Source organism: Neofelis nebulosa, chromosome 2, assembly GCF_028018385.1.
Source record: "Neofelis nebulosa isolate mNeoNeb1 chromosome 2, mNeoNeb1.pri, whole genome shotgun sequence".
In the NCBI taxonomy this organism is placed as follows: domain Eukaryota; kingdom Metazoa; phylum Chordata; class Mammalia; order Carnivora; family Felidae; genus Neofelis; species Neofelis nebulosa.
In genome coordinates, this window is record NC_080783.1 from 115,817,529 (window position 1) to 115,841,591 (window position 24,063).

Below are 24,063 nucleotides of genomic sequence, written 5' to 3' on the forward strand. Positions count from 1 at the left end.
GAGAGCATAAACGGAAGGTTTAATAGCTCCAAACACTTACTCTAGTGAGCCGCTCTTTCTTCAGAAGAGGAAACAGAATGAGTGGATACTGTAGAGTAAGAATGTCCAGGATAAGGGCAAGGGGCATAAGGTGGGGTGGATAAGGGGTGGATTCCTCTTTGGTCCAGATCTTCAAGATACTAACCTCTTTGAAACCCCGACCAAGCAAACCTACCATTTTACTAAAGGAGAGGCTGGAGGTTGTGGAAACTAGAACTAAAAAACATTTTTAAAAAATGAGAAAGACTTCATGAGGGCAAACCCAAGCCCTGAGGGAGAGGGCAAAAGTCTGAAAATCAAACAAGGTTCAGTAAAAAGGCGAGAGATCCAGGACTGAGGACTGCTGAGGAGAATGTTGATAATGAGAGAGTAAACCCCCCACCAGTCCACCCGCAATCACCAAACGAATTTTAATACAAAGTACAAAGTACAAAGCCACAACACCTGGATAAAAGGGTGGAGCGGGTCTGCGCGGAAACTGCAAGAAAGGCGGCATCCGGCTGGAGCTTTATAGGGATGCGGTGGGGAAGCGAGGATGGAGTGTGAGGGGGGAGGGGCTGCAGCAGGGAAGAGGATGGGTTGCAGCAGCAGAAGGGGCCTAAAAAGAGAAGGGAAAGCAGCCTGGAGGAGGGAAAGAACAGGATAAAGTCAAGCGCGGGATCACAAGAGGATAGAGCAGAGGAGAGGATGGAAAGACATGCCAGGGAAAAGGGTGGAGGCTGGAGACGCCAGAGAGGGGCATAGTTTGGGGGAAGTGAGAAGGAAGGAGAGCTTCACCGTAAACTGACTTTTAGTAGGAGCATGGAGCGAGCAGGAGTGAAGATGGGGAGCCAGAACAGGGGCACTCTCCGAGGGATGTAGTGATGGGAGACTCTAGATTCAAAATCCTGGTGTAATACGGAAAAGAAACGACCGTGTCCAAGACACCCTCCCCCACAACCACAACCAAAACAAGGGCATGCGAGCCAGGGTCAGAAAAGGAGGTACACTCTTGGGAGCGTGCATCCAAGAGGGAGGGGAGGAAAGGGACACACGGCAGGGTAGAAAAATGCTGGGGGTGCGTAACCAAAGGGAGAGGGTATCTAAGGAAAGAAAAAGGAGTGCAGCGGAAGGGTGCTGTTCCCAGGGGAAAAGTGGGAGCCGACCAGAGGTCCCGCCTACTTGGTCTAGGGGACAGAGGGGAGGTCCACAGGGGCGGCCAGCAGTAGTGGAGAACAAGAAACTATGATGCTGGAAAACTTGGGGAGGACACGACAGGGGCCGGGTCAGAAAAGGAGACACTGTCAGCGAGGGGCAGAAAGCAGCATGCTCAGGGGGGAAGCAAAAGAGCAGAAAAGGCGAAAGAATGGGGGCAGGGGTAAAGCAGCGGGGGCGCAGGGACGTAAGCTAGTTACAGGGAGGGAGGTGGGGGTCGCGGAAACCCAGGGTGCGGGGAGATGAAAGGGTAAACTCCCACGGAGGTGCGGGGTCTGAGGGGGACCGGGTCGCGAAGGCCGGTTCAGGGGCTGGGGGAGGGGGGGGGGTGCGGCCTGAGGGCGACAGGAGTAGAGGGAGATGCAGGGACTGCCGGAGGAGACGGGGCGGGGTGGGGCGGCAGGCAGCCCAGATACTCACACCTCCAGGATGCGGTCCCCCTTGCGCACCCCGGCCCGGTCGGCCGCCCCCCCGGGCAGCACGGCGCTCACATGCTGCAGCGGCGCGTACAGCTCCCCGTTGATGCTCCGCAGTTGCCCGCCCTCGCTCACTTGGCCCCGCACGTTGAAGCCGTAGCCAGACTCGGACTTGACGATGCGCACGACCCGCGGGCCGCCGCCTCCCCCGCCGCCGTTCCCCGCGCAGTGGAGCCCAGAGCCCCCACCGCCGCCGCCACCTCCGTTCCTGTGAGGGGCTGAGGGGTGAATCCCTTCCCCGTCCTCGTCCGCCATCTTGCGAGCGAGCGAGCCGTACCCCCGCCCCCCTACGCCTCCACTCCCTCCCCGCGCGCGCTCGCCCTTCTCGGCAGCCGCGCGACCCCCGGAGCGCGCGCCCGCTCCGCCGCCCGCGGAACCCGAGTCGGCCACAGAGCTGCCGGGGGAGGTAAAGGGGAGGCCGGGGGCGGAGGGAAAACGGACGGTTGGGACCCGTGGAGCCTCCTGGGAGTTGTAGTTTCTGGACGGTGGGGGCGGGGGAGGGCGCCGGGCCCGGCCGGAGCGGAGGTTATTTGACGCAGTTGGGGAACAAAGCCTGCCGGGAGTTGTAGTTTGAACAGCTAACCGAGCGCCGAGTCTGGCATACTGATTGAGATCATCACGTGGAACGAGTTTTTTTCTTCTTTCCTTTCGTAACTCCGTTCGTAGTCTCTAAAGCAATATTAGGATAAATTGACGTTTGTGATTCAACAGACTTAAGTTACAGTCTTAAATGATAATAGCTCGTTTGTTCAGTACCTTTTGTGTTCCCGTACGTTAGTTTATTCCATGGCCCCAACAAACTTGTGAGCTGACTGGATCATGAATTCATTTGTCTGTTTCACTTATTAGGAAGCTGAACCGTAGAGAGCCCAAAGTCACCCAGCTATTAGGTAACAGGAACTAAGGCCCAGTTTTTCGCAACTTTTTTTTCATGTATTGCAACTACATAAAAACTATGCCCCAACTGTACAAAAAGCATATGTGGAGGAAACATGTCTCAGCGATTTAGAACTGGATATCAGAGGGGCCAAGTAATAATTTAAGTTGGGCAATGATTTTGAAGTTACTTTAATTTCAAATTTATTTTGTTTCTTCCAACAGCACAGTAGGATTCTTTGCCAATGGCAGCAGTTGATGTTTTTTGGCAAACTACCCAAACGCAAACTCAGTGTGCAGAATGCCAGGCAAAGGCAAGTAAAAACAGTAAGAGCAAAAATAATGAAAATAGCTTACTTAAGCAATTAGTACTCAAGACCCGTATTTGATTTTATGGTACTGATGGGCTAATGAGTTAGTCTGTTACTGTTTCGTGGATGCTGACAAAAGTCCCAGAATCCCTGGGTGGGAGACAACGGGACTGTTATGACACAGGAAGTAACATGAGCTTCAGCACGTTTGTGTCAATTCCTCTTCCCCCCAAGTCTATGGGAATGACACCAATGGCTCAGATGAATGCTGTGCATTTGTTTGGTGGATTTACACCACAGCTGAGAAACACTGAGCTTGGGGAACCTGCCATTTTATAGGGAAGCAGTGAGCAAACCTGTTCTTTGTGCTGGAGGGAGACATTACTTCATTCCTTAAAGTTGTTCATTATAAACACAACCCTGGGGAATGACCCTGGTAAAGAGCAGTCAGAGTCTTGAATTTTTGGCATACCCAGGAAGATGGGTAGAAGCATGACAGACTCCTGAAGGCCTGTCTCTCAACATTACGGTGTGTCAAACACTTCTAAGCGCTTTACATCTATAATCTCATTTAATCTTCACAACCCTGTAATGTGCCCTATTTATAGATGAATAAACAGGCAGAGAGAGGCCACAAAGCTAATGAACAATCCAGGAGAGGGGCACCTGGGTGGCTCAGTCAGTTGGGTGTTGACTCTTGATTTCAGCTCAGGTCATGATCTCATGGTTGGTGGGATCAAGCCCCACGTCAGGCTCCATGCTGATATGTGGAACCTGCTTGAGATTCTCTTTCTCCCCCCTCCCCACCCTTCTCCCACTCGTTGTCTCTCTCTCTCAAAAATAAATGAATAAACTTAAAAAAAAAGACAATCCAAGAGAAGCAACAGGAATGCATAGTTAAAAAAAAAAAACAGTAAAAGTTAACTTGCAGAGAGAGATCTGATGACTCATAAAAGCAACAGGCGGGCACCTGGGTGGCTCAGTTGGTTAAGTGTCCAACTTTGGCTGGAGTCATGATCTCCTGGTTGGTGGGTTTGAGCCCCACATCAGGCTCTGTGCTGACAGTTCAGAGCCTGGAGCCTCCTGTGTCTCCCTCTCTCTCTGCCCCTTCCTCTTCCTCTCCCTCTCTCTCTCTCTCAAAAATAAGTAAACATTAAAAAAGACTAAAAAAAAAAAAAAAAAAAAAAAAGCAACAGGCAACCCCCTGAAAGAATTTGTGGACTCTGTACAGGTTTCCAGTAGTTGCTCAGGATGTGGGGGAGGGGAATAGTGGAATAATTAAGACATTGCAAAACTGTGGGATAAGGATTCAGTTATTAGAACATAAAAGTTAGGGGCGCCTGGGTGGCTCAGTCGGTTGAGCATCCGACTTTGGCTCAGGTCATGATCTTGTGGCCTGTGAGTTCGAGCCCCGCGTGGAGCTCTGTGCTGACAGCTCAGAGCCTGGAGCCTGTTTCAGATTCTGTGTCTCCCTCTCTCTCTGACCCTCCTCCGTTCATGATCTGTCTCTCTCTGTCTCAAAAAATAAACGTTAGGGGCGCCTGGGTGGCGCAGTCGGTTAAGCGTCCGACTTCAGCCAGGTCACGATCTCGCGGTCCGTGAGTTCGAGCCCCGCGTCAGGCTCTGGGCTGATGGCTCGGAGCCTGGAGCCTGTTTCCGATTCTGTGTCTCCCTCTCTCTCTGCCCCTCCCCCGTTCATGCTCTGTCTCTCTCTGTCCCAAAAAAAAATAAAAAAATTAAAAATGTTGAAAAAAAAATTTTTTTTAAATAAAAATAAAAATAAAATAAACGTTAAAAAAAATTTTTTAAGAACATAAAAGTTAGTATGACCTTATTTTATAACCAAGTTAATGAAAAAGAGTGTCAATAGTTATACAACTATTACAGCAACACAGCATTACAAAGCTGCCATGTTGTGATTAGAGAGTTCTAGACTCTCTAATAGTGGCTAGGGATACAAAGATAAGTAAGATGGTATCTAAACTCCATGAAGGGCAATATGACATGGTGCAACTCACAAATGCACACACGCTTTGATCTGGCAAGTCCACTTCTAGGAATTCATTCTAAGGTCCAACTTCTACATGTGTGAAGTGACATTTTTGTGAAGATAGTCATTGCAGTATTATCTGTATTTGCAAAAGACTGGAAATAACCTAATGTTTATGTGTTAACTTAGGATACAACCACAATGGAAAATTGAAAACTGTAAATAAAGAATAAGGAAGCTCCTTAGGTACTGAAATGATCTGGTGGATACAGTACATAAGTGGAAACAAGGTACAGCACAGTCTGTAGAACATGACACCATTTTGGTATAAAAGGGGCACCATAGGTATGTTTTCATCTGTGGAAGTATTTGTATCTCTGGAAGTATTCACCAGAAACTGCTAATATTGATTGCCTCTGGGGAGGGGGACTGGGCAGCTGGGGTGGGGACAGGGGTTGGAGGGAGACTTTTCATTATATAGTTTTTTGTAGCTTCGGAATTTTTAGATGAATGTGTTGCCTATTCAAAAAATAAATACATAAAATATGTAGAAAGGATGAGATTGGAAGAAAAGGTGATCAGAGCATCAAAATAAGAAACGAAGACACCATTACTCCTCTCAAGAACTCACTAGCAAGAGAGACAGCTAAAGAAGAAATTACAACACTGGCCTTGGGTCTCTGGAGTAATGAGAGCTGTGATACAGAGACCTGCACAGCCGGCAAGAGTGCCCATAAGAGCGGGGCCTTCAAAACGGAACCGCTTAACTGAGTAATCATGGGTAAGAAGGGTTAGTAAGGCAGAGAAGGATGGCATGGAAGGGCACTTCTGACCGGGGGAACAGTGCGTTCAAACAGAGATTTGAAAGAGCAGGGTGCAGAGTGAGAGCCGCCGGCAGTTCGGTAGGACTGCGGCCGAGGGGACGGGGCAGGTGGGCCAGAATAAAGGGAGGTATTCAGATATTGATCATCGTGTCCAAGAGTTCGAACTTCATTCCCAAGTATTTAAGGGGCCTCTGAATACTTTTAAGCAGAGCAGACATATTACTACATTTGTGTTTCAGAAAGTTCATCCTGCAGGAAGCGTGAACAAAACGAGGTAGTATCGACTGAGAAGTTGGTGGCGTGATTCCCGCGAGAATTGACGAGATCGAGTCTTGGGCAAGGGTGGTGGGAGGAGGCCTCCGGGGCAGAAGGCACTTGGCTACCCTCAGAGACCCGCTGTGAGGGCGGGGCAGGAAAGAATGGCCTAAGAGCCCTGACTTGGCGGTGTGATTGCCCAAGACCGATGGAAGAGGAAGAGGCCAGTGGGGAGGACAAGAAATTCAGTTCCGGGTGTGGATTGGAGGGGTTTGGGGGAGATCCAGGCAGGATGGATGACTAATTGGGTGGACACGTGAATCGCGCTGGGGAAGGGGTCTGGCCCCAGCATGGATTGGTGAGCATGGGCGCCAGGTGGTAGGTGGTGGTGGATGATGCACCAAAACAGAGCGGGTAACAAAGTGAGAGGGGTGCCAAGTCCGAAACCTGGAATGGTGTACCCTCTAGCTGGTCAGGAGACTTAAAGAGGAAAGAGACCTGGTGACGGACTGAGAAAGAGGATTCCCAGAGCGGGGGACGGGGGTTAGGGGGTTAGGAGAGAGTGGGGTCTTGGAACTCACCGAAGCTGCCTTTGGAAATGGGACCCAGACCGTTTGCAGAGCACTTCCAACCCAAGAGCTTACGTGGTCCTCACAATAGCAAGGTAAATAGAAGTACCTACTGGAAACCAGGCTCCGCTAACCAGCAGGCCCCACTATAAACTGCTAGTTTATAGCAGTACTGAACCCAGATTTTCTGACACCATGGCCAGGACTCTCTTCACTACCCAGCTTTCTTTTGGTTAAAGAAAAAAAAAGTTCCTCCTACCCTTTATGATGTACAAAGTCAGCAGGTTTCCCTTAGGTTTATTGTTGGCATTAACTTAAGTGAAAACCCCACCTTCAAACCTTTGCTTCCGTGTATAGTCCTTGATCCTAGATGGCCCACCTCTTTTCCTCTCTGCTGGTCTAAATTCTACTCCTTCAAGCTCTTGCTTAAATCCCTCTGTAAAGCCTCGCCTGAGGATTCCAATTCACTCTGACTTCTCTTTTTTTTTAGATTCCTGTGGCAAATACACCTTCCAGTGACATCTCACACACATACACACACACACACACACACACCTTCCAGTGAGTCACACACTTGTATAATCTCCCATTGCGGGGGGGGGGGGGTAAGGGGGGGCGGGGGCAGGACTTGTGGCTTGCTTTTAGGCAATAGAACATGGCAAAGGTGAAGTGTGTCACTCCTATGATGACAGTTACATTATATAACACTTCTTAGGAGACTGGGATCAGAGAGTCTCCTGCTGGCTCTGAGGAAGAAAGCTGCCATGTTGTGATTTGCTTATGGAGAAGACCCATGGCAGGGAGCAGCAGGGGCCTCTGGGAGCTGAGACTCGCCCCTAGCTGACAGCAAGAAAACAGGACCCTCAGTCCGGTGTCTGCAAGAAATTCTGCCAATGCCTGCATCATCTTGGGAGAAGATCCTGGGCTCCAGTAAGAAACAGAGCCACGCCAGCATCTTGACTGCAGGCTTGTGAGATGCCACAGGGGACTTGGCTAAGTTGAACCCAGACTCCTCACCCACAAAAACTATGAAATAACAAATGTGTGTTGTTTTAAGCTGCCAAGTTTGTGGTCATTTGTTACGTGGCAGGTAACAAACATTGCTCCTATTGCATTATCGTGTGTCCCTCTGTTCAGACCATAATAATTTAATGTCTAGTCTAGCTTTACTTTTCCAATCTGAACAGAAGCTTCTTGAAAACAAGGAACCTGTCACACGTGACTTGTGTTCTCAGAGGGTAGGAGAGTGAAAGGCACAAGAGAAAGTATTGATGGAATCTTAGTCCAGGAAAGAACCATAAAGTGGCTGATAACATGTGCTGCGTAGGGATGTGGTGGGGCAAAATGAGGAATGTGTGGGAAACACGTAAACTGATAACTGGATGGTTATCATTAGATATATTAATAAATACCACATCTAGCCCCATTCCCTCATTTTGTGGATGAAGGAATAGCTCCCTCCACTACCACCCTCCAAAAAAAGAAATAGACCCAGCAAAGTACCATGACTTGTCAAAGTCACTCAGCAGTTCTGAGGCCAGAACTCACCGCTCAGAAAAAATATTAAATGGGTTAAATGAGGCACTAAGGCACGTCATTACCCATGAATTCACGGGTTGAAGAAAACAAAAAGCAGACCCTTTTTCTTAGACCCTTTCCCTCATTCTGACTCTCCTCCTCACTATTTTTCCTGTACTTTTTCCATGAAGACCACATGAAAAATTACTTTTTTGGTAAATTGAGTAACTGATTTGCAATAGTTGATCATATGTACAGACTAGAGGGTTTCTTCAAGATTCCTTTAGTTGCAAGGGACAGAAACTCAGTTCAAACCAGCTTAAGCCACAAAGAGAATCGATTGGTTCACGTAACTAAGAATGACACTGGGTATCCCTGTTAACCGTAGCTGCATAACAAATCATCCCAAAACTTAGTGGCACGAAACCATCATTTTATTACGCTCACAGACCCTGCAGGTCAGGAATGCAGATAAAACACATAGAGATGACTGGTCTCAGTCCCGTGGTGCCTAGGGTTTCCCCTGAGAAGCCTTGAAAGCTAGGGTGATTTGAGGGCGGAGGTCATCTAGGAATGTTTTAGTCCTGGCAACAGAGGCTAACTGTCTGCTGGGACTTCAGCTTTTGGCCTGACTCCCATACATGGCCTCTTCATGAGGCTTCTTCTTGTCTTCTTCAAGCATGGTGAAGGTTACCAGGACCTTTCTTCCTAGTCCTCTTTCAGTACAACTGGCTCTCCCCACATCTGCGCCAAGAGCCTTTGAGACAAGGAGGCAGAGAGGAAGACTCAGAGCCAGTGAGTCACATGAGCACTTAGCACCAGCAGGTGCTGGCAGCTCTCACAAAGTCTATTTACTGACAACACATATCTACTAATATTTACTAATCCCTCAGATGTTTGCAAATGAGGCAAAGCTGTGAGGAGCTGTGCGGAGAAGCGGCAACTGGGCATCCAACCCCAACACCCATTCGTGGAGGGCCACATCTTCCACTGGAAGCTACCAAACCCCAACCCCATGTCCAATCCCTGGAGCTGAGCAGTTCTGTTACATAGACTTGAAACCCGGAGTCTCTGTTCATATTTAACCTACTTACTTCAGTCTTTTCCAAAAAACATAAAGTATGAAGTTCTTCAACAGAGAGCACCCACCATTCCCTTAAATTCATGTCCCAGAGACGTGATCAGACAATTTTCTCCCTATGTGTAATCTTCCATAACTAAAATAAATTCTGGGCAAATGGCCTCCATCAAGCTGTGAATGCTGTGTGCCCTCCAAAGCACAAACATTGAACATTAGCCATCAGTCCTCTTCATTTAGCTCCTGAAACCAGGCAAGTGTTCCACAGCTCCCTTCAGGGACAGCTCAATCCCTACCGTTACTCCTCCATGGCCCTGAGGGTGGGGGCAACAAGAAATTGAAGCACCAGCTCTATTGCCAGTAGGTAAGCAAGATTATCTTTCTATATAAAGTTCATATCCTTAAGTCTTGGTTCTTGGTATTCTAGAACTTTTGCAAGACTATAATCTAATGGGAACTGGCTTCTCAAGGAATCAAGGTCTATTATGTAATTGAAAGGCCCTTGGACACGTTATCTGGACCCTATGGGCTTTTGTGATGATCTGGAGTGTGATTATTGCTGATTGGAACTCTGGAGGGGATGAGCCGGTGCCAGTGCCCAGCACACCTCACCACCCTCACTGGGCTTCCTCTCCTTTCCACACCTTAAGGCACCCAGTCTGGTGCTTTTCATGCAATAGACACATGGTAATTTGGGCTATTTTCCCCTCTCAAAACAAAACAAAACAGTGTTGGCTTTTCAGAAACTTCCAGAACCAATTCTTTCCCGAGTAAGGGCTTGCTAAACATGAGCAAAAGAAACGGACACTTCTCAAGTAGCTCTAGGAAATACTACTGGTCTAACACACAAGCCTTACAAATGAGTTTTTAAAATCGCCTTTTAGCCTGCCAAACTTCTACCAGCCTGTAAAATGCTCCCAGCTCTTCTCAAAGCTCTGTCTCTGATGATGTGAGCTGTAGGCAACTTAAACGAGGACAGCGATACATTTTCAATTTTTCATAAAATATTTACTTTCCTAGAATCCAATTTCTTTTTTAGGCTTGGTCTTTTATCTTTTTGGTGCTAGACTTAATTTGCAACGCCGCTGCCTCGTCTCATCCCAACCTGGCTGGCAGCCCTTTGCTAAAGAAGTGAGTTTGGCATTCACAGCAGGAAAACTTCAGGGCCCCAGGCGAGGTTGGAGGAGAAAGCCTGCTTCTCTTCCTGTGCCCGCCCCCCCCCCCAGCCCCCCGCCGACGTGGCCACCTGCCCAGGTGCTCAAGGCCCTGCTGCTGCCCTCTGGTGGCTGCAACCTAGGGTGCGGCGGGACCTCCACTTGGCAAACAAAAAATCCTCTAATTTTCAGGTTAGCCAGCTGAGTAAATATGCTCTGAAGGCATTCCCCACAAGACCCAGGTCATTTAAAAAAATTTTTTTAATGTTTATTTTTGAGAGAGCATGTGTGCCCACGCTGAGTGCGGGAGGGGCAGGGAGAGAAGGAGACAGAGATTCTGAAGCAAGCTTTGGGCTGTCAGTGCAAAGGTGGCCGTGGGGTTCGAACCCATGAACAGGGAGACCATGACCTGAGCTGGAGTCAGATGCTCAACCAACTGAGCCATCCAAGCGCCCCAGACCCATGTCATTTTAGAGCTGGAAGGGACCCTAGTCCAGCCACCATTTTTTATGCTTTTTTAAGAGAAGGACCCCCAAAATGAGAGAGATTCCATCATTTAGCCAAGGACACATCCTAGTGAGAAAAGTAGCTTGGAATGGGACCTCCATCCTCACTGGAAGACAAGGAGGGAAGAGGAAGTTTTAGACACAATGATACCGAATTGTTGCAGACTTGGGGAGCCAGATGTGCAGAGAAATCTGGTGGGCTTCTCTCCACCTGTCAGCAACCCCCTCCCCATCTGCTACTCCCCAAGGAAAGCTGCTTTGTAAGTGCACACAGGCCTTGGATAAGGACCATCTCTTCCTTTTTGGAGCACTTTCTTATACCTAGAACACAGCATTCTGGTGTAGGAGATCTAGATTCTTGGGGTTTTTTTTTAATGTTTATTTTTGAGAGAGAGAGTGAGAGTGAGTGGAGGAGGGGCAGAGAGAGAGGGAGACCCAGAATCTGAAACAGGCTCCAGGTTCCGAGCTGTCAGCACAGAGCCCGACGTGGGGCTCAAACCCACGGACCACAAGATCATGACCTGAGCGGAGGCCCAACCGACTGAGCCACCCAGGCACCCCCTGGTGATCTAGATTCTTGTCCAAGCTTCCACCTTGAGTCACTCACCCCCTCACCCCCACCTTTGGGCCTCGACTTCCTTACTTGTAAAGTGAGGAAGTGCTATGCCTTCTGTGGTTTCTTTTAGCAGTGCTAGTTTATGATTGTCTGTTTGCCTCTTGGCCCAAAATATCTGGTGGGACTAACGTACTGGGAGCAACTTGAGGGCAGAGTCTGTATCAGACTCTATCAGAGTTCAACTGTATCAGAGTTCATCCCCAAAGCTTAACTCTATACTTTTGACATATTAGATGCTCAAAAATATTTGCTAACAATAATTAGCATATTCAGTACCTGCTGTGTACCAGACACATTACACGTGATCCTTCCATATGGCCTTGTGCTGACCACCGCCACACCTGTGAGGTTATAAAGCACCACACTAAGCACAAGAGCCATGGGATCAGATCGCCTATGACCACCTCCTGGTTCTACACTTCCTATCTATGCATCCCTACTCTCCGTGTATCCATTTCCTCATCTGTAGAGTGGGATTTAAATGGCAGTGCACACTGTAAGCACTCAGCAGATGTTATTAGGTAGACGTTATCATCTTGATTTTATGGATGAGTAAACTAAAGCTAGGAGAGGTTAAATAACTTTTCCAAGCCAGCATGGCCAATAAGTGACAGATCTAAGATTATAAGCAAGACCCAAAGCCCATGCTGAGTGTAGGCTCCATGCTACACTAGTCGCCTCTGACTAACCCAACATAAGAACAAATGAATGAATGAAATTATTCATTGTTGGTGGCAGTGCTAATAGTTGGTACTTGACTTTTCCACGGGGACTATTCCATGAGGACATGAGTATTAGTATTCAGGATGTGCCTCCTCCTTACTCCCTGGAAACAACTAAGACAGAAGATGAAAACAATTTAACAAAACAAAACAAAAGTAAAGGGCCCTCTTCAGCACAGAGGCGAATACGGGTTTCTTCTAAAGCAGTGAGGACTTCGTGAGCATGTACTATGTGGCAGTGGTAGGACTAGGCATTGTGGGGACTGGAGATACCTCTGACCTTTAAAAGCCTGCAGTCTAGTTGGGGAAACAAACCCAAGCCTGGATTATAATTTGTTTCTAATGTTCATTTATTTTTGAGAGAGACAAAGACAGAATGCGAGTGGGTTATGGGCAGAGAGGGAGACACAGAATCTGAAGCAGGCTCCAGGCTCTGAGCTGTCAGCACAGAGCTGGATGCGGGGCTCAAACTCACGAGCCATGAGATCATGACCTGAGCTGAAGTCGGACGCTCAACTGACTGAGCCACCCAGGCACCCTGCAAAGTCTGGATTATAATGTTTATGCCCCAAAATGGGGTAATGCAGATTATTTGTGTTGAGTTCAGAAAGGGAACACACAGCCCAGGCTTGAGAATTCCGGGAAGCCCTCCTGGAAGGCTTGAAGCACGAGCGACTTTCCTTGATGTTATCTTTGATTCCTTTCTATGTCCTGTGTTCAGTTGGTCAGTCACCAAGACATAACCATTCTTTCCAAACTGATTCATACCAGTCCCTTACTTTTCGGTTCCGTGGCCACTACCCCAGGTCAGTTTCTCATTACTTCATGTCTGGAGGTGCCCTAACAGTCAGCTAACCTGTCTCTTTGCCGCCAGCCTTTACCTTTTCAACCTGCATCATCCACCTCTTTGGGATTAGCCTTCATTCCAACTTCCCTTTAACCAGTATTTTTTGAGCATCTACTGGGCCAGGTACCACTCCTCTATGCACTAGGGATTTGGTGTTGAACCAGACACACAAGAAGATCCCTGCCCCCCAAGAACCTACATGCTAGTTAAAAAAAAAAAAAAAACAACTCCATTGGAGAACTGTTGCTGTCAAGATTAGAGTCCACCAGACCCACCCTATTTCCCCCTGCCTCCCCTCCCCACTACTTTCCAGGAGGACTTTTCAGCTGCACTCACTAACCCCCACACAGGCTGATTATTTCCAACTCAGGCTTTCTTCTCGCCCTTTCTCCTGGGCCTGCTTCTAACCCCACATACTGCCCCACCTCTTCTCTCACAGCACTACTCACCTCTCTCAGGTGAGCATCCACGTGTTGTTTTCCCCCCACCCACCTGACAAGACTGTAAGCTTCTGGAGGCCACAGTTCTGTTCTGGATTTGTCCGTTCTTATCTCCCTTAGCACCTGGCACAGTGCAGTGCAAATAATAGGGTTTTTTTTCTTCCTCCTCCTCTTCTTCCTTTTTAATTCCTAACAGTAAAAACTGACATCTATAAAGCACTTTACAAAGTGTTTTCATGTAGGGTGCCTGGGTGGCTCAGTCAGTTAAGCGTCCAACTTCGGCTCAGGTCATGATCAGGTTTGTGAGTTCGAGCCCCGTGTCATGCTCTGGGCTGACAGCTCAGAGCCTGGAGCCCGCTTCAGATTCTGTGTCTCTCTCTGTCTGCTCCTCCACTGCTTGCACTCTGTCTCTCGCATTGTCTCAAAAATAAACATTAAAAAAAAAGTGTTTTCATGTACATCTTCTATAAACTGCACAATATCATTGTATCAATTATCAGTCAACATCAAATGGGTTACTAGGTCAAAAGAGAAAGGCATTCTAGGTGACGGAAATAACACCAACAGATGTACAAGGACAGGAATGGTCCCAGCCTGAGCAGAAGGCAGTATGGGAAGCAGCCTTGCTGGAGAGAAAAGAACAAACACATAGGAAACTTGGAAAATGAAGGGTCAAGGTAACAAAAACCAAACAAAAACAAATCACACGGCACTAGCATGGTAAGTGGTTCAGAGTATTTATTTCTAGTCTTTTTAGAAACATTTTTTTTCTTTTGCAAAGCTGTAGGAAGTGTCCATATAATTTTGTGTCCTACTTTTTGTCACTTAACATTCTGAGCACTGTTCCCTGATTTGACATCGTCTTCGTAAAGGCCATTTGTAGTGAATGTATAATGTTCCAGGGTAGCTGTGTCCTCACATCCTTAATGTGTCTGTGCTGTCGGACGTGTCGTTTCCCGTTTAACACTGTTACAAGAAGCACCGCAACACAACTCTTGTGCAGAGAGAAGAAATAGAATGAGTCGTCTTTAGTGATACCCCAAAGTACCCTATGAACACTCACCTGAGCTTCTAGTCACCTGAGCCGGAAAGGACTGATCCTTTATTGCTTAAGCCAGTTGAACTTGCAACCCGTATTGTCATTCCATCCACCATGCTGGTCTAGCTCACTGCTGTCACCAACCCGAATCCCCGGTCCAAGTCTCCGTGCCTTACACACAGTAGGAGCTTAATAAATACACATATGGGGGCATCTGGGTGGTTCAAACAACCAACTCTTGATTTCAGTTCAGGTCATTGTGAATTCAAGTCCTAGGCCTGACAGCGCAGAGCCTGCTTGAGATTCTCTCTCTCTCCCTCTCACTCTCCCCCTCCCCTGCTCTCTCTCTCAAAATAAATAAACAAGCATTTAAAAATACATACATACAAGGGCGCCTGGGTGGCTCAGTCGGTTAAGCAACCAACTTCAGCTCAGGTCACCATCTCACGGTTCGTGAGTTCAAGCCCTGCATCGGGCTCTTTGCTGTCAGTGCAGAGCCTGCTTCAGATACTCTGTCTCCCTCCCTCTCCTCCCCTCCCCTGCCCACGTTCTCTCTCTTTCTCAAAAATAAAAATTTTTGGGGGTTGCCTGGGTGGCTTGGCCTGGGTGGTTGAGTGACCAACTTCGGCTCAGGTCATGGTCTCATGGTTTGTGGGTTCGGGCTCTGCCTCGGGCTCTGTGCTGACAGCTCAGAGCCTGGAGCCTGCTTCAGATTCTGTGTCTTCCTTTCTCTCTGCCCCTCCCTCTGCTTGCAATCTGCCTCTCTCTCAAAAATAAATAAACATCAACAAATAAATAACATTTTAAGTTTTACATTTTTGTGAATTAAATTTTTGAGGTACAACTGACATATTCCTTCATGACCTCTAGTACTAAAATTCTAAATTGATCTCTCAGAGTTGATATTAAATTTTTTTCTAGTTTTGTTTTTTTTAATTTACATCCAAATTAGCATATAGTGCAACAATGATTTCAGGAGTAGATTCCTTAGTGCCCCTTACCCATTTAGCCCATACCCCCTCCTACACCCCTTCCAGTGACCCTGTTTGTTCTCCATATTTATGAGTCTCTTATGTTTTGTCCCCCTCCCTGTTTTTATATCCTTTTTGTTTCCCTTCCCTTATGTTCATCTGTTTCATCTTTTCAAGTCTTCATATGAGTGAAGTCATATATTTGTCTTTCTCTAATTTCGCTTAGCATAATACCCTTCAGTTCTATCCATGTAGTTGCAAATGGCTGTAGTTTTTCTGAAGTCAACTTATGATTTTTAATTCACTTGGAATTTAATTTGGGTGTACTGTTTAAGGATAGAATCCTTCCACCCCAAATTTTAACCAGCCGTTCAAATGCCTTTCTGCCCATAGTCCTTTTTTTGGGGGTGGGGGGTGGGGGGAGAGGGGAGAGTGGCAGAGGGAGAGAAAGAGAGAGAGAGAATCTTACATTTTTTAAAAGATGTTTATTTGTCTTTGAGAGATAAAGACAGAGTGTGAGCATGGGAGGGGCAGAGAGAGAGGGAGACACAGAATCTGAAGCAGGCTCCAGGCTCCGAGCTGTCAGCACAGAGCCCGACCCGGGGCTCAAACTCACGAACCACGACATCATGACCTGAGCCGAAGTCAGATGCTCAACTGACTAAGCCACCCAGGTGCCCCAAGAGTGAGAGAGAGAATCTTAAGCTCCACAGTCAGTGTGGAGCCCAACACAGGGCTCAATCCCATGACCCTGGGATTATGACCTGAGCCAAAATCAAGAGTGGGGAGGCTCAATCAACTGAGACACCCAGGCACCCCTCCCCATTGTCCTTTTTTTTAAAAAAAATTTTTTAATGTTTATTTATTTTTGAGAGAGACAGAGACAAATGCGAGTGGGTTAGGGGCAGAGAGAGAGGGAGACACAGGATCCAAAGCAGGATCCAGGCTCTGAGCTGTCAGCACAGAGCCCGACGCGGGGCCTGAACTCACAAGCTGTGAGATCATGACCTGAGCCAAGGATGCTCAACTGACTGAGCCACCCAGGTGCTCCCCCCCCCCACCCCACATTGTCCTTTTTAAATGCTAAATAAAATTGGGTCTGTTTTCACCTAGCCAGTCTGCTAAATTGATGTACAAGCTGTATCATGATTTACTGTCTGCCAAGGCTAATCCTCCTCCCAATCAAGCACTGTCTTCAATGTTTTCTTTACTATCTCCCCTGTTTACTCTTCCAGATAAATTTTAAAATAATTATATCCGATTCTAAATGGACTCTATTGGGATTTTCACTGTAATTACACAAAGCCCAAAATTAAATTAAGAAAGAATTGACATCTTTACAGTTTTACTTTTGCCATCTGGGGAGGTTTTTCTTCATTGACTTTTCCTGTATTTCTCCACAAAATTTGGTCATTGTCCTCACGTCGATCATTGACATTTCCAAATAAGGTGATTCCTAGGTATATTGTATTTCAGGGTGTTTTCCAAACAGGCTATTACCAGTGTCTGCGGGGAAACTTGCCGACTGGACCTAACAATCCAGTCGACTCTCTCCTTGTCAATGCATTCTTTCTGTTCCTTGGCTGTCTCCCCCCAAAGCCAACCACAGATTTGAGCTCTGCCCTTTGGGGCCAGATGGAGAACTGCCCCTCCTCCCATGGAACACATGTTCATCTCTGGAGACTGTCCTGTTTCCCATCAGCCTTTTTTTTTTTTTTTTTTTTTTTTTTTTTTTTTTTTTTGGTCCTGCTGAATAACCCCAGCTGGTAGGATGAAACTAGTATTGGGGAAAGATTCCAATGATGGTGGTAAGGAGGATGGGCTTGGGGTAGATTAGACTATAAGGTAGGGGAGCAGCAGGCACTGGCTTCTGCAGCAATCCAGACTTCAAGACTGGCTGAGACAAGGTTGTGGACACAGAAGGGGAAAGCCTGAGGGATTTTTCACATGAGGAAACATCAGGACGTGTTGGCCACTGGACACAAGAGACAAATGGAAAGAAGGGTCAAGATGGCTTTAAAGTCTCTAGCCTGAATCACTGAAGAGAGGGACTCTCTTTACAAAGAGAAAGTGAATAGGGGAGAGATTTTGGAAGGGAGTCTATTTCTGTCCTCCTGACCCTGGGATTACAATATATCCAAGGAAAGAGGTCTGTCCTATATACCAGTTGCGAGGTGTGTGTATATATGTGTATATATACACACACATACATATATACATACACACACACACATACTCACAGTTCCTGGCACAGAGCTCCTAAAACGCTTATAATGTCCTAAGTGATAAGAGCATCGGAACATTTCTTGTTCTAAAATTTGTCTTGGGCCCTGGTTCCTAATGCAGAGCTCCTGAAACCTTTGTGAATTCCTAAGTGATGAGAGCATCAGGAACATCTTTGGTCCTAGTGAGGCAACTCTGGGCAGGCCCTTGGATAAGGCGAGAGCCTGGAAATGGAGTTAAGAATTGATCGTGCCTATGTGGGAAAGCCTCCGTGAAATCTCACCAGCATGGGGTCCCACAAGCTCCCAGGCTGGCAAACGCATGTACACCCGGAGGGTGACGCACCCCAGTTCCATGGGGACAGACGCTTCTGCAGTCAGGACCTTCCCAGACCTCACCCTAGGTATCTCTTCATCATCTGCATCCTTTATCATGTCCTGTAATCAACTGGTAAACTTAAATGTTTCCGAGTTCTGTGATCCACTCTAGCAAATTAATCAAAGCCAAGGAAAGGGTTGTGGGAACCTCCAATTTGTATCCAAGTCAGACAGAAGTAGTGGGAGCCTGGGGGCCTGCTACTTGTGATTGGCATCTGAAGTTGGGGACAGGCTTGTGGACGGAGCTTTTACCCTGAGGGATCTGACGCTATCTCCAGGTAGGTGGTGTCAGAAGGGAGTTAAATTGTAGGACACCCAGCTGGTGTCCTCAGTGGCTTGGTGTGGGGAAAATCTCACACTTTTGGTGACCAGTAGCATCAGAAGTGACGTGTCCTGTGTGAGCAGTAGAGTAGAAAGACAGATGGAAAACTGAGTTGTTTCTAAACAGCAGTGTTTTTCAAATTTGTCCCCCCACAACAGTATGTTTTACGTAGGCCAACTCACACAAACAGAGAGAGACACAGCACCCAGAATACCAATGACAGGAAGGAAAGGCCTAGGCATGTAAGCAGCACTGAACGGGTAGATAAGTGATGAGCATTGGTTTTTCACCCCTCCGCTGGCTGAGATCCTGTGGTCTATGATTTGGCAACCAACCCCTTGTCAGGAAATTAATTATCCTGTCACCATCTAGCCTCAGTCCCATGTCCCAGAAGGCTCCAGGAAAAGACAGATTCCAGTAGAAAGGCCACACACATTTTAGAGTTCAAAAAAGGTCTCACCACCGACCTGCAGAGCGCGTGGAGCTAGAAATGACTCACCTGTAAAAAAACATCTCCTTTGTCCTTAGCCTGGAGGAAGAGGGTCTAGAGAATATTTAGGTCTCCAACTTTCAGTTTCAAGGCCATGGTGCTTAGAACTGGGGCAGGGAAGTTAGGACACAATTTCTCCTTATAAAGCCAAAATGCTAAATCAAAGCATGGAAAAGAGGCCAAGGGCTCTGGGTTAACATCTGCTGTTGGGTCAGAGCCTGAACAAGCTCAGACCCAAGCCCCGGCACGTGTGGCTCTGAGGGATGAGGGAGCCCAGGGGACTAGTAGAGGCCCCATACAAAACAGCAATACATACTGAAGAGTTCACTGAAGAGGAAAAGCTGTTTTGGAACCCCAAGGGACATTGCCCTCTTCAGTCAAATTAAGTTGCTTTAAGCCATATCATAGCAGAGCATCTTTCCAAGGTAAATCTTAGAACATTTCGTAAAGATTCAATTATTTTTAAATGTTTATTATTTATTCTTGAGAGAGAGAGTGAGAGATGGAGTGCAATCAGGGGAGGGGGAGACAGAGAGGGAGACACAGAATCCGAAGCAGGCTCCAGGCTCTGAGCTGTCTGTCAGCACAGAGCCCGACACGTGGCTCGAACTCAAGAACTACGAGATCATGACCTGAGCTGAAGTCAGATGCTCAACCGACCGAGCCACCCAGGCGCCCCAAAAGATTTAAAAGATTAAATAGAGATGAAAATGTGCCAATCAACTTTGCGCTTTAGAAATTTAGTTTTAGGGGTGCGTGGGTGGCTCATCAGTTAAGTGTCCAACTCTTGATTTCAGCTCAGGTCAGTGGTCTCAAGGTTCGTGAATTTGAGCCCCCCATTGGGCTCTGCTCTGACATCATGGAGCCTGCTCAGGATTCTGTCTCCCTCCTTCTCCAAGTAAACTTAAAAAATAAACTTCATGAAAAAAAAAAAAAAGAAATTCAGTTATTAAAGTTGCCGTGGGCAGGGGGATGGGGGAAATACGTGATGGGGATTAAGGAGGGCACTTGTTCTGATGAGTACCGGGTGATGTATGGAAGTGTTGAATCACTGTATTGTACGCTGAAACTATTATATTGTATGTTAACTGGAATTTCAATAAAACTATAACTAACTAACTATTTAAAGAGTTGCCATGCACCTCATGGTTGAAATACCATGTCCCTCTCAGACTTTTCTGTTTGCATTAGGGGACACATGAAGAGACGCAGGAACAGTGGCCCTTTTCGGGAGGCAAGGAGTGCTCCTACGACCTTCCTTTCCCACGTTGGGGCCGACGCGGCAGGTCTGCAGGGAGCTGGCTGCCGCTGGCTGCGTGTTCAGGCGGCTCTTAGCACCCAGCTCAAAGAAACAGGCCTTCGTGGCAAAGGTCCCGGGCAGGCAGACTCCATCTTCCCTCCACAAAACATTCAAGCAGCACAGAGCTGCCTTACAAGTGACATAACAGGCAGAAATCAGGAGCAGCTTGTTCACCACGCCCTTCTTCAGGCTCCAGTCCCTGCTCTCCACTGAAAAGGTCGCCAAGATAGAAATGACATTTCCCTCCACTACTTCTTCTTCCCATAGACCCTCCTTAGTCTTTGGAACAAGCCCCTGCTCCTTTCAGAGATGATACCACTAGACCGTGGCAAATACATAGCAGGGGCATGTTTCTGCCCTGGTTCTAGTCTCCAGACCACTTCATTATCTCCAACCCAAGTCTCCGCTCATCCCACCAAGCCTTCGAGGCCTGGGTTGAGAGCCTCCCTTTCCTGTATGGCAGTACACTCACTCCTGCCTTCCAGCCTTGCGAGTCTTGGCGCCATAAGCAGCCCCACCCTGCTTCTACCCTCTTCATATTCTGTGAACAAGCACAGGCTAGCTATACCCATGCCAAGCAAGGCTGCCAAAGATAGACGAGAGCCCTGGGCTGCCAGAAGACAAACCCAGGTCTGGAATGGAAGGCTTCCAACGCATTCTGAAACCTGGAGTGTGAATTAGCTGATGAGCAGAAAGGGGAAGGACAGTCCGAAGAAAAAAAATTTCCATTCTTTCCATTGAAGGAGAAAGGAAAGCTAGAAGGAAGTGGCCAGGGATAAAGGGGGCTGTATTTCCAGTTTTTTTGGTCTAGAAAAGATTCATGTAAATTTAGCTATGCCCCGGGGCGGAAGGGGGGGTTGTACATTCAACAGCATTCTTAGCATAAAGGAAAAAAAAAAAAAGATCATCGCACTAATTGAATGAGAGAGAGCCCAGAGCAAGCCAGAAACGAGACCCTTGAACAGCTGCAGTCAGCATTTCCAGAGTGCCTGCTATTTCTGCAAAGGATCTAGAGTTGCTCCCATTTCCTCCAGTGCTGGTTGGTGAATCTCTAAGTAATGACAGGGCCTCTGCTGTAACCACTTCTTCTCCAGTCAAGGAGGAAACACACTGGCCAAGCTTAGGGGGTCCCACCAGGCCACCACCCCAGATAGGGTCGAAGTTAGGGGCCACCTCCAATAATGAAGACCCAGACCATGAAACGGAGCTGCTTAAGGGGGACATTCTAACTCCTCTGAATGCCACAAAGTCCTTCAGTGTTTGGATTGTCTGCACCACACCTTCCAGATGTGACAGCGGGGTGCCCATCTTTCACAGATACTAAAACCATCCTCTTTCTTCCTCCCAGAAAAGTGCTGGGGGGGGGGGGCGGGGAACAGACCAGCAGCTCAAAGAGACACATTAACATATTTTATTCAATTAGCCATACAAAGAATATGCCACAGGAAAAAAAAACATCAGAACTGGAAGGGCCCATGGAGTCCATCTGATCTGAGCCCCCCTGGTTTTACAAATGGGAAAAGTGAACGCATAACACCTGGACAGCGCTGGTACACCAGCCCAGTCCTGATACACAGAAACACACACAAGTTCAGCCTTCTGGCTTTGAGCCAGCTAGAACCACAAGACTTGATCCATGTTTATCTTTAATGTTTCTGTGCCCTATAGTACCACATCCTGATACTTATCTCCTTCTTGAGGCTGCAGGAAGAGCCTTAAAATTTGGTGAGGGTCAGGGTCATTCAGAGCCAGGAAAACTGACCAATTGTGGAGCAGAGGGTGCAGAGCGTTTAGGGGAAGAATTTAATCCCTCCCCCAAAGAGTTCCGATCACCCTTTCTCCCAAAAGGCATACACTAAGACTCCAACGCCTCAGGGCAAATTTGCTTGCCTTTCTGAGGTTCAGATCATGTTTCCAGGAAGAAGGGAAAGAAGCAGGTAGAAGAAAAAGAGGAAAAGATTTATTCTGAAATTAACACGTCCAGCGGGAACACATTTTTCCCCAGCGTGGAACAAATCCAAACACCGCAAGAAAAGGCTGTAAAACTCTGGTATTAAATCAATTGTGAGATGTAAAGGAAAAACACCAATAACTTAGCAAAATAAATACAATGAGAACTTCGCTGAGATTGATGTAACCCAGTGAAAACAGTTTTTAGGCTCCTGAGTCAAGAAGACTGAGGTCTACCTGGCACTGCGTCTTAGGGGAAAACCCTAAGACATGCTGGGACCCTTCCCAGCAGACAGAAGTCACTTGCAACTATCTGTGGCCCTACAGAATCTTTACACTAAAAGTTATTCCCGGAATGTACATTTCCTTCTCCCAGGAAGACAAGGCTGGCCAAAGCTGAGGCTCACTGACTCTGCTCAGGCCTTGACAGGTCACCCGTGTCTATCTGTAGGAGGCCCGGGTCAGCAGTGGAACAAGTAGAAAAACAAACAATGTGTTGCTAACAATGGATCCGTGTTTGCAGAGGGAACTTCATTCCCCCAGGACACCCTCCAATCGCTGTGGACATCTGTGCCTCCAGCTTGTAGGGCTGAGGCAAATCTTGTCACCTCCCCTGACTGGCAGCTGAACTCCAGTCTACAAGAGAAGGGAGGTTCTGCTACAGAGAAATAATACTACAGGGATAAGGATACTGCCCTGGCCCTTGCCGGCAGGACAGCATCCTCCAAAAGGCTGCAGTGTCCCCAGGAGGTGCTTGTCCTCTGTCCACCCAGCATCCAGGGGTCAGGAGTTTAGAAACAGTGGGACACATGAACCCCAAGCCTCGAGTGCAGCCAGGGATCAGTCAGGAAGTCAAAGTTGGGGCTAACGGCCTACAGGGGTGGTGGGCTTCTCCGCAGGCAAGAGGCAGCAGCAACAGCGGCATCTGGCTCCTTCCGCTCATGTTTCCACCACTCGGATAAGAGGCATGGGCTTATTAGGGCTGGGGGGCTTGGATATCCTCACGCTGAAAGAAAGTGGGAAACGCTGAGTGCTTCATGTTGCCTGCCCTGCACACAGCCACCCCCCACATTCGCCTCTAGGGTTCCACACTCCAGTGTTGGCTGATCTCTTGGTTCTAATGCCTTGAACCACTGACCGTCAGCACCGTCTGAGAAAAGATGAGGAGAGCGGAAGTACTGCTTGGGGGCGGGGCGATAAGAAAACAAGGAGCAGTTACACAGCTGAGAGGTGGGGACAGCTGTGGTTCTGGTTTTTTTCAAAGTGTGCGATCTTTTCGTGAATCTCTTGGAAACAGAAGCCCTCTCCCTAGAAGTAATGTACTCATTATACACTCATGACTTTTACAAACAATTTCAGGGGGTCCATTCACATCTAGAGGCTGTTCATGGACCTCCTTGGGGTTGTGCTATCAGGCTCTCCGCCGATCTGGGTGGAGAATGGCTCTGGTGGAGAACAGGTAAAATTAGAGACCAAGAGCCTAAGATGGATTCACAAAAGCCTCTCCCTGGCCTCAGCACTGTCCTCACTTGCCTCACTTCCTCCCTGGGCCCCACTGCGTGCATGCCCACTCACCTGCCCAGGCTCTCCGTCTTGGCCCAGGTCTGGGTGCTGAAGTTGCCATGACTGACCTGTTTTTCTATCAGGTGTTCCATCCGGTCATGCATCTCTAAATTCTGTAATACGAGTTGTGCAGTCAGCGTTGGCCATTTTCTGGCTTGTCACGTGTGACATTTAACTAGATCATTATGCTCTCCCCACCTGTTTGTGCTACTGTGACAGCCACCCTGACCCTGTGTGCCACCACCGGCGTGCCCTCTCCCCCCTTACCCCCCATTTTCACCACTCCGGATCGCCCTCATCCCGCTGTTCTTGATCCTACCTCCCTCCTTCAAGAACTGTGTGAAACACTGATCGTCCCCTGCTGTCCTTCCTATACATTTCCTGTATATCATTTCTTGTAGCCACTTGAGATA

At 47.7% G+C, this 24,063-nt stretch overlaps 2 protein-coding genes and 2 long non-coding RNA genes across 13 annotated transcripts in view; 2 read left to right on the top strand and 2 right to left on the bottom strand.

The window, feature by feature from the left end:
* Window positions 1-2,101, bottom strand: part of SNX27 (sorting nexin 27) — a 66,940-nt gene extending 64,839 nt beyond the window's left edge. For both annotated transcript variants that reach the window (XM_058715747.1, XM_058715748.1), the window contains exon 1: window positions 1,654-2,101. In XM_058715747.1, the coding sequence (XP_058571730.1) occupies window positions 1,654-1,964 (311 nt within the window). In that variant the 5' untranslated portion in view covers window positions 1,965-2,101. The remainder of the gene's footprint in view (window positions 1-1,653) is intronic.
* Window positions 2,005-3,737, top strand: LOC131503945 (uncharacterized). Its single transcript, XR_009257702.1, has 2 exons — window positions 2,005-2,115; window positions 2,811-3,737. It is a non-coding gene; the product is annotated as an uncharacterized LOC131503945 (long non-coding RNA).
* Window positions 3,738-5,079: 1,342 nt separating this feature from the next.
* On the top strand, window positions 5,080-7,144 carry LOC131503944 (uncharacterized). Its single transcript, XR_009257701.1, has 3 exons — window positions 5,080-5,176; window positions 5,378-5,667; window positions 5,950-7,144. It is a non-coding gene; the product is annotated as an uncharacterized LOC131503944 (long non-coding RNA).
* A 6,992-nt stretch (window positions 7,145-14,136) lies between these two features.
* The window catches only part of TUFT1 (tuftelin 1), a 50,004-nt gene continuing 40,077 nt past the window's right edge, over window positions 14,137-24,063 (bottom strand). For 8 of the 9 annotated variants that reach the window (XM_058715755.1, XM_058715754.1, XM_058715752.1 and 5 more), the window contains 2 exons: window positions 23,663-23,763; window positions 21,528-23,093 (listed from right to left, as the gene is read on the bottom strand). In XM_058715755.1, coding sequence (XP_058571738.1) covers window positions 23,027-23,093; window positions 23,663-23,763 — 168 coding nt within the window. In that variant the 3' untranslated portion in view covers window positions 21,528-23,026. Of the gene's footprint in view, window positions 14,410-21,527; window positions 23,094-23,662; window positions 23,764-24,063 lie in introns of those variants that run through there. The other variant, XM_058715753.1, reaches the window with a different exon arrangement.